General features: G+C 35.8%; 1 protein-coding gene across 1 annotated transcript; it reads left to right on the forward strand.

Moving 5' to 3' along the window:
- Nucleotides 1-38: 38 nt before the first annotated feature.
- LOC109003082 (mannosyl-oligosaccharide 1,2-alpha-mannosidase MNS1-like) lies at nt 39-10,522 on the forward strand. Its single transcript, XM_018981053.2, has 14 exons — nt 39-627; nt 745-792; nt 901-1,095; nt 1,677-1,789; nt 1,991-2,056; nt 2,212-2,383; nt 2,476-2,565; nt 3,281-3,405; nt 4,375-4,440; nt 6,318-6,426; nt 6,521-6,619; nt 8,577-8,657; nt 8,740-8,910; nt 9,780-10,522. The coding sequence occupies exons 1-14, from the start codon at nt 454-456 to the stop codon at nt 10,023-10,025; spliced, it is 1,755 nt and encodes a 584-aa protein (XP_018836598.1). The 5' UTR covers nt 39-453; the 3' UTR covers nt 10,026-10,522.
- Nucleotides 10,523-15,404: the final 4,882 nt, after the last annotated feature.

A 15,404-nucleotide genomic window follows, 5' to 3' on the forward strand; every position in this document is an offset into this window, starting at 1 on the left:
TTTTAAAGTCAAACCCGCTAATTAAGCTTTTTCTTGAAACTTTTCTGAACTTTCTTCTACCAACAGCTCCATTCATTATCCATTAAAAAGAAGGGAGAAAACTTCCAACAATTCCATCGCTCTATCTCTCTCTTCAAATGTAGATACATCTCAAATTCTCAGTTCCAAGGTTTACCATTGACGGGTATGGCAGTGAAAATAGATTTTTTTGTCTGAAAAGGGGAAAAAAAAAAAAAAAATCTCATTTTCAGGTTCCCCAGTGTTTTTATTTTTTTTGAACACCAGCTTCAAAGATCCAATTCTGGTCTTTTTTTAAAAAAAATAATTATTTTGGCGATTGGCACGATCGAGTTGATGACAATCACCAAACCGTTCCGATCAACCCCATAAAACCACCACAAGTTGCCTCATTGCATCATTTTCTACAACGTTTTTTCAACTTTTTGATTTGCAATGGCGAAGAAATCTTCCTCTGCGTCGTCGTCAGGGTCGGGGTGTGGGTTGTGGAGATATCTTCACCCGGGCTATTACCTGAAAAGGCCGCAACGGCTTGCACTCGTCTTCATCGCATTCGTTTCTCTTACCTGGCTTGTGTGGGACCGCCAAACCCTCACCAGAGAACACCAGGTAGGTACTCAAAATTCTTTCAAACGGCTCTATTTGCTTCTCGCATAAATGATGTTGGGTCTCTTGTAAAATTGTGATTTTGTTCTTCTTAACTGAGTAGATTATTATGATCCTTAGGTACATGTTTCCAGGTTATATAAACAACTGAGAGGCTTGCAAAATCAGGTGAGACGTGTGCAATTGTTGCTTCGCACTGTTTGTTCCCTAGCTAAGTTAGTTTTACTTGACCTTGGTTCACATCGTTTTGTTCGCATGCAATCTCCGTACTTGCAGCTGGAAGATTTAAAGATTGATCTAAAAGGTTCGGGTGTAGGCATCACAAGTATTGATAAAACCACTAAACTCAATAAGAGGAACATTTTTCAGGATGACCCTCTTAACATTCAACGCAGACAGAAAGTAAAAGATTCCATGCTTCATGCATGGACATCTTATGAGAAGTATGCATGGGGTCATGATGAACTTCAGGTGCGGTAGAACCATTGTTTTACTCCTTGACATTAATCTTTGATGCTGTTTTGTTTTTCTTCTTTCGTTTTTGTAATGTGCATCATGATACTTTTATGCTTTTCGGTAAGTGTCAAAGCCTATGCTTTACTTGGCCACTCTACTATAAGGTGTATAAACTATTGATCGTGTAATTGGTGATAGACAGACCAGTAGATCAGAATTTTATTTGAAGTTATTTTCGGTCATTCTAGATGCAGATGGCTGATTATATGGGGCGGGATCATCTGTAAAATTTTACTAATAACTTAAGTAACTTGGTGGTTGCCCATATATTTCTAACACTGAGACAGAGCCTAAACACTCTTCATTAATAGGTATGCTTACATTTAATATCCTCATATAAGTACTATATATTAAAATAAAAAAACGCTTGTGATATTAGTATATATGACTTTACATTTGAAAGGGTTTGTGTTCTTTTGCATTTTAGTCGCAAGATACTGCACACCACGTTCCAAACTTTGGATTTGTTGTGTTTTCTTTTGTATGTTGTGTCTGTTTTGCTTCTTTTGTATCTAACTTCTGCTACCACTTAACAGCCACAGACCAAGAATGGTATTGATAGTTTTGGTGGTCTTGGGGCAACTCTAGTAGATTCCCTTGATACATTGTTTATAATGGGCCTTGACGAGCAGTTCAAAAGAGCTAGAGAGTGAGTTTGCATTCTTTTGGTACATTTTTTCAGTTATCATTGTTTCATCATAGTTCACATTGTCTTCAATCCACAGATATGTGCCTTTCATTTTTTCATTGAAGCTTCTGCTATTGTTGATGATTCATCCAACACAGAGCCAAATTTTCATCTCCTAATAGTTTTTCCCATGTTAAAGAATCTATGATGATAAATTTGCAGGTGGGTTGCAAACTCATTGGACTTCAACAAGAATTATGATGCTAGCGTTTTTGAGACAACCATAAGGTTGCATTGGAAGGTCTAATCTATATATATATATATTTTAATTTACAATTGTGTTCTCTGTCAAGTTGGAGGACTTAATTTGGTTCAACTAGAGGCAGGTGCAGGCACAACATCCATTGCTTCTTACCGACCTTGTTTACCCTTTTTGCACCCAGAGTTTTAGGTGGACTTCTTAGTACATATGATCTCTCTGGCGATGAAGTTTTCCTTGAAAAGGCTAGAGATATTGCAGATAGATTACTTCCTGCTTGGAATACACCTTCAGGAATTCCATATAACAGAATTAACTTAGCATATGGGAATGCACATAATCCCATGTGGGCAGGGGTAACCATCTACTACTTTTTCTTTTATCCCTTTTTATTAGTTACTGATGACTCTTACTTTGTTGATGAGTTTGAACATTTCTTTGTTTCTAGGGAAACAGTATACTCGCAGATTCTGGTACAGAACAGCTTGAATTTATTGCTCTATCTCAAAGGACAAAAGATCCCAAGTACCAGGAGAAGGTATTCTTTCAATAACACTTATATGTCATCTAAAACCATCACCTGGAATTCAGTTTATACTTGTTCCAGTCAGTTGTAAAGCCAAGTACCATTATTGTGAAATCATTGTATCTTTATATTTCATATGCTCAAGAAAATTTCTCTGTTAATAGTAACAGAATGCCAAAGAGAGAGAAGAGAGAAGAACACTTTCTTGTACATTAAACAGACATATAGGGACCCTAATTTAAAACACAAAATAGTCATCGACTCCTAAAAGCTCATCTCAGATTTCTCTGAGTAAGTCAAACACATATATGAGGACTCTTTCTTATACTGGTAGCATTACGACTACTAATGTAACTACTAATACACTAAAGACCTAACACATCCCAATAAAAAGGCTCCTAATACTATTACATGTTCTTGAATACTCTAGATCATACACGATCTAGGATTTAACGCTAAGTTAAATCTACATGGAGTGATGTTGTGAAATTTCAGATCTGCCCTGCACATAAAAATACCTTTTAACTCATGAACTAATGACTCAAAATAAAATTTGTTTTAATCCTAGACTCCGAAGGAAGTACATTAGCCACACAATAAATCTTTTAATTTATGAAGTTGCAAAGTAATAGCAATTAATCTTCCGTGGATGCATCAACTATAGGAGTAGAGAATAAGTTTTACCTCTTTTTCATTGACATCAATTGATGGTATGCTAATATTTCAGGTGGAGAATGTCATCAAAGAGCTTTATAAAACCTTTCCTACTGATGGTTTGCTCCCCATATATATCAACCCTCACACAGGAACATCGGCATACTCAACAATTACATTTGGTGCTATGGGGGATAGGTATTGGAACTTGTGGACGTATATATAGAATATTGACTTGCAGAAAGTCTTTCTATACTCAGTACTATGATAGTGACTTCTCAAGTTTGAGTATTGTTACTACTGAAACGGCGGATGCAAAGATATTTCTCGCTCTCTCTCTCTCTCCCCTTGTGTTCACGTCTTTGTTTAAGATTGTTGAAGTTGCCTCTTATTTGGGATGCTATTGATTGGAATACTCATGGATTCAAGGGTGAATTATTGCAATCTTATTGGGGAATACATATAAGGGGTATAGTATTGTGCAAGGAAGTTGAGTCACTTTGCCTTGCTAGCATTTCCATGGCACAGTGAATACCACCCACCAAATCCCTTTCAGTTCCTATGAAAAAAAAAATTATAAAAAAAAAAACAACTGATACATGCGAATCTCAAGTTAGGCTGGTTAGCTACAGCATATGTGAGTGATGCCATACTGTTGAGCTATTCATTACAATACTCATTGTGGCTGATTGTGCTTAGGGTTTCATGTTTCAGCTATTTGTATTTGGCTGAGTCTTTTCAAAGTTTTTAGCAATTATTTCAATTAACTTTTGATGAATAATTGAATTGGTTCAAATTAATGGTGGCTTAGAAGTTTTGAGATCATAAATAGGAGTGATGTGAGTTCTAAATGGATTTTGGTTCTCCATATATAGAATTGGGTAATGAAATTTGCTCATGGCAATACATAACAATGAGTTTAGTCTTTCTAACGGTACCGAAAAATGGTTGAATTATGATTTTAGGTGTCAAGATCCCTAGAATATTTGTATTGTGTAGAGCACTGGTCAGTCTTTACACGATTCATTAAATTTGGAAACCTCCTATATTTTTTTAGGTGAAAACAAGTTTACTTCTATTGCTTTGACTGGCACCTTTAAGAAAGTTAATTTGCAATTTTGTACACTTGTAGACTGCCAATTGATTTGGGCATCTCTCTTTATACAGTTTTTATGAATATCTACTCAAGGCTTGGATCCAAGGGAACAAAACGGAACCCGTAAAGTACTACAGGTTAGAAGCTTTAATATATTGTTTCATTTAGACATCAGGCATCAATTCTTTGTGACACTGTTTTAAACTCTGGATTTTCTGCCATTTCATAAGAGTTTACACATCAAACTGTCTCGTAGTGCAAGATATGCATTCAGTGCCGCATCTCTTTATGTTGTACTCAGATTTGAATTGGTTGTAAGATTTTAAAAATGCCCAACCACCATTCCACTGAAGCTTTTAGGATTATAAAAACAGTATGGTATTGTTAGCAGGCATGCTGATGTATTGAAAAACCGAGGAGCTCAAACACAACTGCTTTATGTTAACAAAAACTCTACTTGCAACTGGCTGGGGGAATCCCCGCGTAACCGGTTGCATAAAAAATTTTATTTTTTCCTACTCTCTCATTTCGTTCCCTCTCTATCACTCTATCAGTTTTTTCGTTCACTCATTCTCCCCTTCAGATTTTTTTTTTCTTTCTCCCCACTCTCTCATTTTCTCTTTACCCAACCAGATATAGAGTCCTCTTCCTTCTCAATTTTCTCTAGTTTCAGACACAGACACTCTCTCTCTCTTCGTTCACTCATTCTCCCCCTCAGATTTCTTTTTGTTCTCCCCACTCGTGTGCAAGACAACCCCAGCAACCACCATGAACCCCCAGAGGACGCAGAGGGTGCGTGTTTTACTTTAGCTTCCCCAAAATCTCCTCACGGAACCATGAAGCACAACAAAAGAGAACAAATTTGCACACATTTTTGTTCAAAATTTTGACTCTTGGTTTGCTTGACGTTGTTTTTCGTTTGCCCAAAATCTGATCGAAGCCCTTCGTCGAGTAACGGGGACAATTTCACTGTTTGAACAGGTTTTTTTACTTGAATTTCACTGCAATGGAGGTTAGCAGCGGGTTTGGGTCTTTTGTGAGTGATGGCCTGCCATGGCTTGTGGCTGGCTGGTGGTGGCAGTGGAAGGGAAGAAATCAAGAGAGGGAGAGAGGGAGAGAGGGAGAGAGAGTGTCTGAAACTTAAGAAAATTTTGCTTCTGTTCCAAGCAAAATCAAGGAGCGATGGGTTGTAAGTAGCATTTCTGATATTGATTTGGCCCAAAACGACTCATTTTAATAACTTTCCACTTACTAAGATGGCCATGTCATTCTGATAAGTTTGAAAGAAAAGAAACAATAATAAAACTCAGACTTGAAATCTGGAGCTTGCACCCTTCGCCCACCGTTTGCAAGTTTCTTAGAGAGAGAAGCGTGGGCGGGTTTTGGAGAGAGATACCGTGCGAGATAGAGAGTCAGAGGAAGATAGAGATGAAGGTGGTGCAGTGTGGTTACGGAGGGCTTAGAGAGAGAGAGAGAGAGAGAGAGGCTGCCATGGAATTACCGATAAACATTCATCAAGTATCTAAGTTTTTATTGACAGACGGAAAAAGGAAAGGGGAGAGAGAGAAAGAGGGAGGAAGAAAAGGTTAAAGTGGGACCCAATTTTTCAGCCGGTTATACAAAGGTTGTATATGCCGGTTGTACGTAGCATTTCTGTTATGTTAATAATTTAGTATTAAAGATTATTTGGCACTGTAATATCAATGAGATCTTACCATGCCTCACCATAAAAAGCACACGATTCTACCTCATGTTTCATTGAATTTCTAAATACCAGAACACAGATAAGTCACATGCATGCATGAACATGTAGACTCTATCTGTTTTCCATCAATGTTGTGGTGTTTTTTTAACTGGCAATTTAATCTTTATTAATGATTAAATAAAGTGTTGCTGGAGTACACCATCAATGCTGTGATGTTAGCCTCTGTTTACTTCTCTTCTTTTCTTTTCTTCAAAATCTCCCCCTATGGGGGGTACCCCCTTCACTGGTTTGTGCAAACACTTGGGACAGAGAAATGTGGGAGACATCAATGAAAGGTCTGCAAGGCTTGGTTCGCAGAACAACACCATCTTCCTTTGCATACCTATGTGAAAAGACTGGAAATTTGCTATCTGACAAGGTTGTGTTTTGAATAAACAGAGAAATTTCTGGAGTTTTCGTTGAAAAAGTTGCAACAATTGGTCCTGGGTTCATCATTTTCTTAATGTATGCAGATGGATGAATTAGCATGCTTTGCTCCTGGAATGCTTGCATTAGGATTTTTTGGTTATGATGGTGGGGAAGCTGAGAAGTATTTATCCTTGGCGGAAGAGGTATCAATTAAAAATTATTTATAATAGTATTTTGGTGGAGCTGGCTTTATTTGTTTTTTTTTACTGAAAAGTTTTGGGCATATGAATTTGTATTGGAATTAGATGATTGTCCTATTAAAGAAACAAAACAAAATGACAAGAAAATAAGGTAGAATGATTTTAAAGTAAAATAAGATATTGGTATTTTAATCCTTAAGTGAGAGTGTATATGCACATTTCCAAGTATATTTTATATCAACCTGGGATACCTGTACTCAAGCTTCTATGCACACCCTTTATCTTTTCCTGTATTAGAGATCAAGCAGCTCTGCAGCATTTCAAGAAGCTAAATATTTATTGTATTAGAATATTTAAAAGTAAGGCTCTTGAAATTTTGAAGGTTCACACATCCGATGTTTTTTAGTGTTGTCTCTCTCTTTCCTCCATTTCAAGCTTCTTTGCCATATGGTGCCATGCGCTGCTTTAAAAATCCTTTTCTCAGTTTGATGCTAATTTAAAATTGCGGTTGATCCTTCCTGGTATATTGATATTGCTACATCTTATGTCTCCACTCCTGTCCACTCCTGCGAATATGGCAAGTATACTTTAAAGGAAACTAAAAAATCAGTTCAGAATAAGGCCTAGCCACCTACTTCCAAGATGCTATATTCCATGCTGTGAAGGCATTTAGTTGCATCCATGGATGAAGGAGATTTAGTTAAAGGCTTCAAGGTGTGTTGGGGATGATAAGCTATGTGGATGTTATCTCACTTGTCTGGGAACTTCTCGTTTTTCTTTCCTTGTTGATTTATATTTGCGAGAAAACCTAGGTTATGGGGGTGATGTTAGAAAATTCAATTTGGCAAAAAGGGAGCTAATAGGATTTTGGATGTCTGTAATGTTATTCATTGTAGGAGCCTTATCTACTTTGGGTACCCTTATCTAATAATCAAGTGCCCCATCTTGATTGTCTATCTGAAGCCAGGTTCATGAGCCAAAGGGGAACATTTCCTGAAGAATTCTTCCCAATTTAACTCCTAGTTTCAATATTCCCTTACCTTTTAAACGCATTAATGGAATGCTTCTTAGAAATCTTTGTGATTAACTTGAGGTCAGTAATGGGAAATCCTTTTTATTTTCCTCCGTAATGCTTAAGAAGGCATTTAAGTGGAGTTTGCTTTTTCTCTGAAACAAGGGCAAGCATTGCGGTTGGGCAGGAGGAAAGTGAAGTAGGTTCTTATTGGTATGAATCTGTCTTTGGGAATTGGAATCATTATTCTTTAGTAAGAAGCTGCAGCAACATACAATGCAGCACAGCTGAAATGCAATGTAATCAAAAGGGGAAATCAAAGAGCAGATCTTTAGCTTGAAATACTATATGGTTTGCCAATTCTACAGTTCTTCAATCCTTAAGTTCTGTTTTGGGAAATTTACAGCTGACTGGTAAATGATAGGTTTCGTTTTTTTGTTTGAGAACCAGTAAATGATGGTTTTATCACTTGACCAGAATCTTATGGGCTGGGGTGCTATTGGGATGCTTGGGAAATGAGATGAGATGAGAAATCTGTGAATAGTAGTGAAATAGTTTGTAAATAGTAGTGAAATAGTTTGTGAATAGTAGTGAAATGATTTGAGTTAAGATGTTTTATGGGGTTTTGGGAAATGAGGGAGAAAATGTTGAATAAAAATATTATAAAGTTAAAATATTGTTAGAATATAATTTTTTAATATTATTTTTGTTTTGGGATTTGAAAAAGTTGAATTGTTTTTTGTGTTTTGTTTGGAAGTTTGGGAAAACTGTAATGATTAGATGAAAAAGTTATAGATTTGAAATTGAAGAATGTTTGTGTTTGAGTGATATTTGGAAAAGAAATGAGATGAGATGAGATGGGATGGGATGAGATGAAACAATCCCATCTCCAAACAACCCCTAGCCTTTCTCACTTTCTCTAAATTCTCTTTGGTTTGTTTATTGTAGCTTGCATGGACGTGTTATAACTTCTACCAGTCTACAACTACAAAATTGGCTGGAGAGAATTATTTCTTTCACACTGGGAAGGTCTGTTATTCCTGTTCTTCTTGCATGCATGCTACAGTGAAATGTATATGTTAGATGTGCTTAGCATAATAAAATTTTGTAGGACATGAGTGTTGGTACGTCATGGAACATTTTGAGGCCGGAGACAGTTGAATCGCTCTTTTACCTCTGGCGTTTCACTGGGAACAAGACATATCAAGAATGGGGTTGGAACATTTTCCAAGCATTTGAAAAGAACTCTCGGGGAGAGATAGGATATGTTGGACTCAAAGATGTAAGAGCATTTCCAAACGAATATTTATGATGATCTTTGTTTGTGAATTCTTTATTATTAATTTCTAATTTTCATCTTGTCATTATAAAAACAATTGAAGCAGAGTTGATGATATGTTTTTGAGAGTTTAACCATGGAGAACATTTAAGGAAACATAAGAATTAGTTTACCTGAATCCCTCTGCCATTCCCTGTGTTTCATGGTGGTGTACTGCACCTTTTTGCACACTGAGGCGTGCCCCATATTGTTATCATACAGATTGGGATGGTGTATGTTGTTGGTTTATTTGTTATTCTTCCCTTTTACGATGGTTTGAATTCGTATGATCAGGCTGGCTGTGTTTGGTTGGGATCCGTTTGGCAGAATTAATGTTCATTTCTCTTCTTAAAATTATTATGCTCTTCTCCTTTTTTAGAGCTTTCTTTTGATACCCAACTTCATATTTTAGAAAAGAGTAAAATGGCAAAAAAAAAAAGTGTATATGTAATCTGATGTATGTTTAATTTGATGGCAACTAAAGAAAATATCAGGATATATGATATTCCTGGATACTGAGTTTGAAGTCAGAACATCCAAATATCTCATTCCCATAAAACAATACAGAGGATGGGAACAAATAAAAGTAGTCTTATTCGGATAATGAAGTTATAGTTGTGAATTAATTCCCTTTTGTTTTGTTTTTGTTTTTGTTTTTGACAAGTAAATTCCCTTTTATTTTTAGAACCAGACTATTAAAGCATTGGCTGATTTGTTGATTCAAAATAAGTAACCGAGCTTTTGATAGTGGAGTGATATCTATCTACCATATGGTTTTTTTTTTCCTTGCATTGAAATATTCATTTAATCATTATTTGCCCAATTTTTTTCAGGTAAATACAGGCGATAAAGACAATATGATGCAGAGCTTCTTCCTAGCAGAAACTCTCAAGTATCTCTATCTCCTGTTTTCACCTCCATCACTCATCTCTTTGGATGAATGGGTATTTAACACTGAAGCCCACCCTCTAAGAATCGTGACGAGACATGCTCACGAAGAGAGTTATATCTTAAACGAACAACTCAGATTTCCAGATCGGTTTCTTGGTAGAAAAGAGGGTCGATCAGGATACAATTAGCTCCTATCTTTTTTAGGATCCGGCCCTACTGTGTCTTTCCAGATTATCTTTCATATATAAGATATGGGCGCACGAACTGGATTCTGTACATTAGTAGTGTACAGACGGATCAGTTCCTATAACTACTGATTTGGCAGCAATGCAAAACCACCTAAACTAATGGCGTCATGGTGGGGTGGTCAATGGCTCTTCTTTAGCTGCAAAATGATGGGCTGCATTTTCAGCTAGTTCGTTTTGATGAATAGATAACAATAGATCATAACCATCTGTTGCTTCTCATGTGGAAGAGAGGTGGATTCGTATTTGTAACATGTCATTGATCCGTGATTCACGGTTTGAACCCTTGTAAAATGGCATGGCATGTGATATTCCATTAAATGCTTCTGTTCGTTTAATTTCTATTCTTGTCATTATGTAATATATATTTACCGATACTTCCAACGTTGTTTGGTATGGGGTTCAATGAGTAATGCCAAAGGTGGTTGATGTGTACTTTAGTTGGCAAGAGTTGTTTGATTTACACGGAAAAGAACTTCATTTGGAATGCTGCTTCTCTCTGCCTTGTGTGTGGACTACTTCTATTTTCCGAGAAAACAGCAGTGCTTTTGATGCAGATGAATAGTCCTTTTTTTTTCCAAAAAAAAAAATCAAATTCGTTTATTGCTTTCTTCATATGCGTGGTCGTGTCACATGTGCTGTCATTAGATGGACTGCTATATTTACAAAGTAATTACACAAAAATAATCTTATAAACTGACGTGATTTTATCTGATCCGTTAAATTTACTTTTTAATAAAAGTAACTTTATAATCTGACGAATCATATCAAGTCACGTCAGTTTATGGGATTACTTTTATGTAATCTCTTTGTGACTAGAGTATTTCCCTATACAATATTGACAATGGATTGGTAGTGAGGTGGGGTGGGTTTGATGAGTTTTCCCGTACGTCTCTCCTTTTTTCATTGTTCATCATTGGTTTCCCCTTTCTTGTTACAGCTTTCCATTTTCATTTCAAATTGTGTTTCTCATTTGAGTTGTTCGCTTTTACTCGGGGTGATAAGATATAAAAATGTTGGATATAATGAAAAGCATTAGCCAGATCTATATCCATGTTTGAAATGAAGTGGTAAACCATGGAAACTTGCAAGCATTCATTAACAAATAAAGCTTGTGCTTGATTAATGTTCTTCCATTTCACACACACAAAGGTAGTCAAATCCAAGACAGTGGAGGTACAAAAGGATAAAAAATAGAGAAAAATTCACTAGCTCAGGAGAAGAGACATTCCTTCAAAGCCTACCAGAAAAAAAGATAGACAAAGTTAAAAAGCAGCTCATATCCCCACCACCACCTCAGCTGTAATGATGCCACTAAGAGTGGGAGTGGGGTCTTAAAAGCTTAAAAACCATGATGGCCCAAAAGGATAATTTCTCCAGTCCTTAAAAATTCCATGCAAAATGTAAGCGGAAATAAATAAAATCTCACTCCCCTCTGCCCCTTACCTCACTCTCTCTGTGTCTGCGAGTATATAAAGATGATGAAGGGAAAAGAGTGAAGATAGAATCTAGTACTATCTCTAGAGAGAGGTGATGGGTTTTTCAGTGGCAAAGAGAATCCATGTTGGAGCTTAAAAAGGTGAGCCACGAGAGAGAGAGAGAGATGGTAAGGTTTTATTTGTTTGTGTGTGGTGGGTGTCAGCTTGGTAGGGGCATGCGTTCTTCAAACTTCCAAGGGAGTTACTTGTTGCATCAGACACCAAGGAATTTTATGGCATTGGCGTTTCTTTGCTTTTGGCGTTTTCCCACATACCCTTCTATTCTCATTTCTCAAGCCCCAGGCTTATTCCATTATTCTTTCCATCTTTATGATCTATATTTTATTATTTGATGTGTGCAGTCTTTGGGTATAAACACTCAAATCAACAAACAAATCCCCTTACTCTGTCTTCTTAGTGGGAATTCTTTGTTTTTCGTGTTAGAGAGAGAGAGAGAGAGAGAGAGAATATTAAGTTGGCAGTAAGAGGCCAATAGAGCCTCAAAGACATAAATGTGAGATACGAAAAGAACTTTTCTTGATACGATCCTCAATCCAATGATTTAAATTCTTAAACAAATTCCTCTTTGCCGAATAAAGCCATCCATAAAAGGTGTAAAAGGTGGAGAAAACTTTTGACCATAATAGTGGTGTGTGTAGTGTCTACACTTACAACTTTTTTCTCTTAAATTTATTAATGTGACTTCCGAAGCTTTTTCCTCAAAGTTATTGCAATTGTGCAAGTACTACTGCTAGCTAGCTCTCCAAACAAAGATCATCTCTCCCTCTCTCTCTCTCTGATCTCTCATTTTTTTTCCTTTCCTTTTTCTTTCTCTTTCAGGGCTGGGCGGGGGACAAACCACTGAGACGCTTGAAATCATTATTTGTTCGTTGTGTTATATTTCCGGGAGACATGTAAGAGCTTCATTGGTTTCAAGTACTAATTTCTTCACGGTATGTTTCGATGGAGGAATTGCAAAGAAAACAGAGGAAAATGGCCGGCAGTATAAAAAAAAAAAAAAAATTATTTTCTGGTATGGTGAGTAGGGGTGTAACTGGTCCGATTTTGGATAAATTTTTGGACCAAACCGGTATACACCGATTTTGCATTTTCAAGAATCGATACCGCACCGGTTATCCTCCTAAACCGGTACTTCTGGTTTTACTAATTCTAGTCTAGTCCTGTCTGATTTTCCAATTTTTAATATATATTAAATTTCTAATCTCTTATATTTATATATATATATTAATATACATAAATATTAGTAATATGCTAATACTATTAGTATATAGTAATACTATTGGTATAGTATTATTACTATATATATGTTAGTGATAATATAGTAATTAATATACTAATGTTGAGAATTTATTAAATCATAAAATGTAATTAATATATATTTTATATTTAAAACATATGATCAAATAAATATTCATATTTAAGATTAAAATTTTCTGTTATAAATTATAATATAACATTATTTCATATATAATTATAATTTATAAATATTATATATAATATTAAAAATTAAGAGAAAATATATAAATATGCGAACCGGTCCGGTCCGATTTTAGAAATATAAAACTAAGACTAGACCGGTTATGACCGGTTTTTAAAAGTGGAGGAACGGGTCCTGGACTGAACCAACGGATCCGGGCCAATTCAAACCCATTTTTCAGTTTATTTTTACAGCCCTAATGGTGGTACTATATATATATATATATATGAGTTTAAAATAATAATAATAATAATAATAATAATAATAATAATAATAATAATAAAGAGATCAAGGAACCTAGTATATAATCTGAAGATAATGTTTTTTTTTTTTTTTTAATCGTATCGAAGGATCATTTTGCTTGATCTCCGTAGAAAGCACAGCTTAATTATCTGCACTGTCGATTTCGTGATCCATATGATCGTCATTATTCTATGCACGACACGTTAAATGAAGAGACCAAAAACCCAACCGTTAACAGGTCTAAACTGTCCATTCAATTCATGATGAACTTACACTTACGATAAGGAGTCGAGACAATTAGACCCATTTTAATTGGATTAGTTGGCCAGTGTTTGATAAGCTGGAGTACTCAAGAGTACCCTTTTTGTATTCGTAATTAAACTTACTCCATGATATTATTTTAACACTACGTCAAGAATGGCCCCCATGCATGCATTGGATTCATTTGACATTTGGTTTATGTTAAAAACTCAATTATTGATCTAAAAGTTTTAGGACAATTGAATACTAATTTGATTAAATATTTAACCCTCAAGAGCATAACATTCCACCATACTTCCGAATCCAATGACGTCCATGACAGTCCATTTTATCGACACTGACTCGGTGGCCTAATCCTTTCCCTTTTGATAGCTTAACTCATTTATCGACATTCAATGACTTAACACTATACTCATACAAAGTACTAAGACATTTTAATCTAGCCTATAAGTCGCCCCCTCCGTGACTTGAATCCGTGACGTGGTTCCTACTCTGATACTAATTGTTAAAAACTCATCTATTGATTCAAAAATCTTAAGACTATTGGATATATACTAATTTGGTTAAATGTTTAACCTTCAAGATCATAACAGTTTATGACTCTTCCACCATTGTATATATACACCCATTTTCTAGTAACTGTTCTTAACATCCGACCTAATTTAGGATATCAATTAGATTCGATATTTTTTTGTTCTCAGCAAAAAAGGGTTGGAGGGGGCGACCATAAATGACTTTCCTACTAGGATGTGACTACAATAGCACCCTACCCACTGAGGAGCTAGACAGGAAGGCCGGCCTAGACGGCGAGAATCGCAGGCGGTCCCTACAAGTCGAATTTGAGTTATAGCCTGACTCCAGAACTACAAGGGCATCAATGGTCCATAAGCCAATGGGTTACCAATAATCCTAAGCGCTTCTTGTGGGATTCAATCCTAGAACTTAGTGCCCACTGTCAAACTCATTAACCACTGAGCCACCACCCTCAATATTGGTGGATTAGATCCGATACTTGATTAATAATATTCGCTTATTAATTTCCCCATATATTAAAACTAACCTCATTATAGGGTGAGAAAATAAAAACAAAATTTACCCTGAAATTTGGTACGTACCTCTTGATTAACCAATCATTTCAAATTTGAAAAGAAATTAAGATTTTCACATGTATCAACGTCGACGGTGTGATTCATTTATTAATATTTATATCAATGAAATCATACAACTAATTAAGTTCAGGAGTCAGGTACCATAATAAGTCAACATGCATGCATCACGCACCCTAATGCCACAAGTACATATTAATATTGCTATTTTCCCTTACTGATCATGAAGCACCCGATCGCGATGAGGTGAATATATATATATAAACGTACAACGTGCATGCAAGTTCTTATTCCCAAACGGAGATTGAAATATTTCACTTCTTGTCTCTGTTTTTCTTGCTTTACGTACGTAATTCTTCATGATCTGCTAGCTTCTTTCATTTCACACACTTAGATTGAGAAGAAAGAAAGTATGATATGGCATATGCCTAGGGATGTTGCAGCAAACACAACTGGCATATCACATGCACTCGGAATATATCCATATTTTATATACCTCTAATTATAAGTTTATTACTTCATTTTTCTCGAGAAAAACAAAAATTAAATGGTCTGAATTAATCTTAGATAAATGTATTTATATATTGCTTTAATGAGTCGAGCCAAGGTGCAGACGCAATACATTAAAAGCCCGTATAATATTTCTTAAATATTCTGACAAATAATAATTAATTAACCAACCAGATATATATACTTTCGAAATCATCAACATCTTACGAAGTAAAAACTTGATCCT

This window comes from Juglans regia, chromosome 11, assembly GCF_001411555.2.
Source record: "Juglans regia cultivar Chandler chromosome 11, Walnut 2.0, whole genome shotgun sequence".
Taxonomy (NCBI): domain Eukaryota; kingdom Viridiplantae; phylum Streptophyta; class Magnoliopsida; order Fagales; family Juglandaceae; genus Juglans; species Juglans regia.

What these genes read in the sequence shown, in the direction of transcription:
- LOC109003082 (XM_018981053.2), top strand. Translation starts at nt 454, where the DNA reads ATGGCGAAGAAATCTTCCTCTGCGTCGTCGTCAGGGTCGGGGTGTGGG. An exon ending in CAGTTCAAAAGAGCTAGAGA is followed by an intron (nt 1,790 to 1,990) that starts GTGAGTTTGCAT and finishes ATAAATTTGCAG; the next exon opens with GTGGGTTGCAAACTCATTGG. An exon ending in GTTTTTGAGACAACCATAAG is followed by an intron (nt 2,057 to 2,211) that starts GTTGCATTGGAA and finishes TTTTGCACCCAG; the next exon opens with AGTTTTAGGTGGACTTCTTA.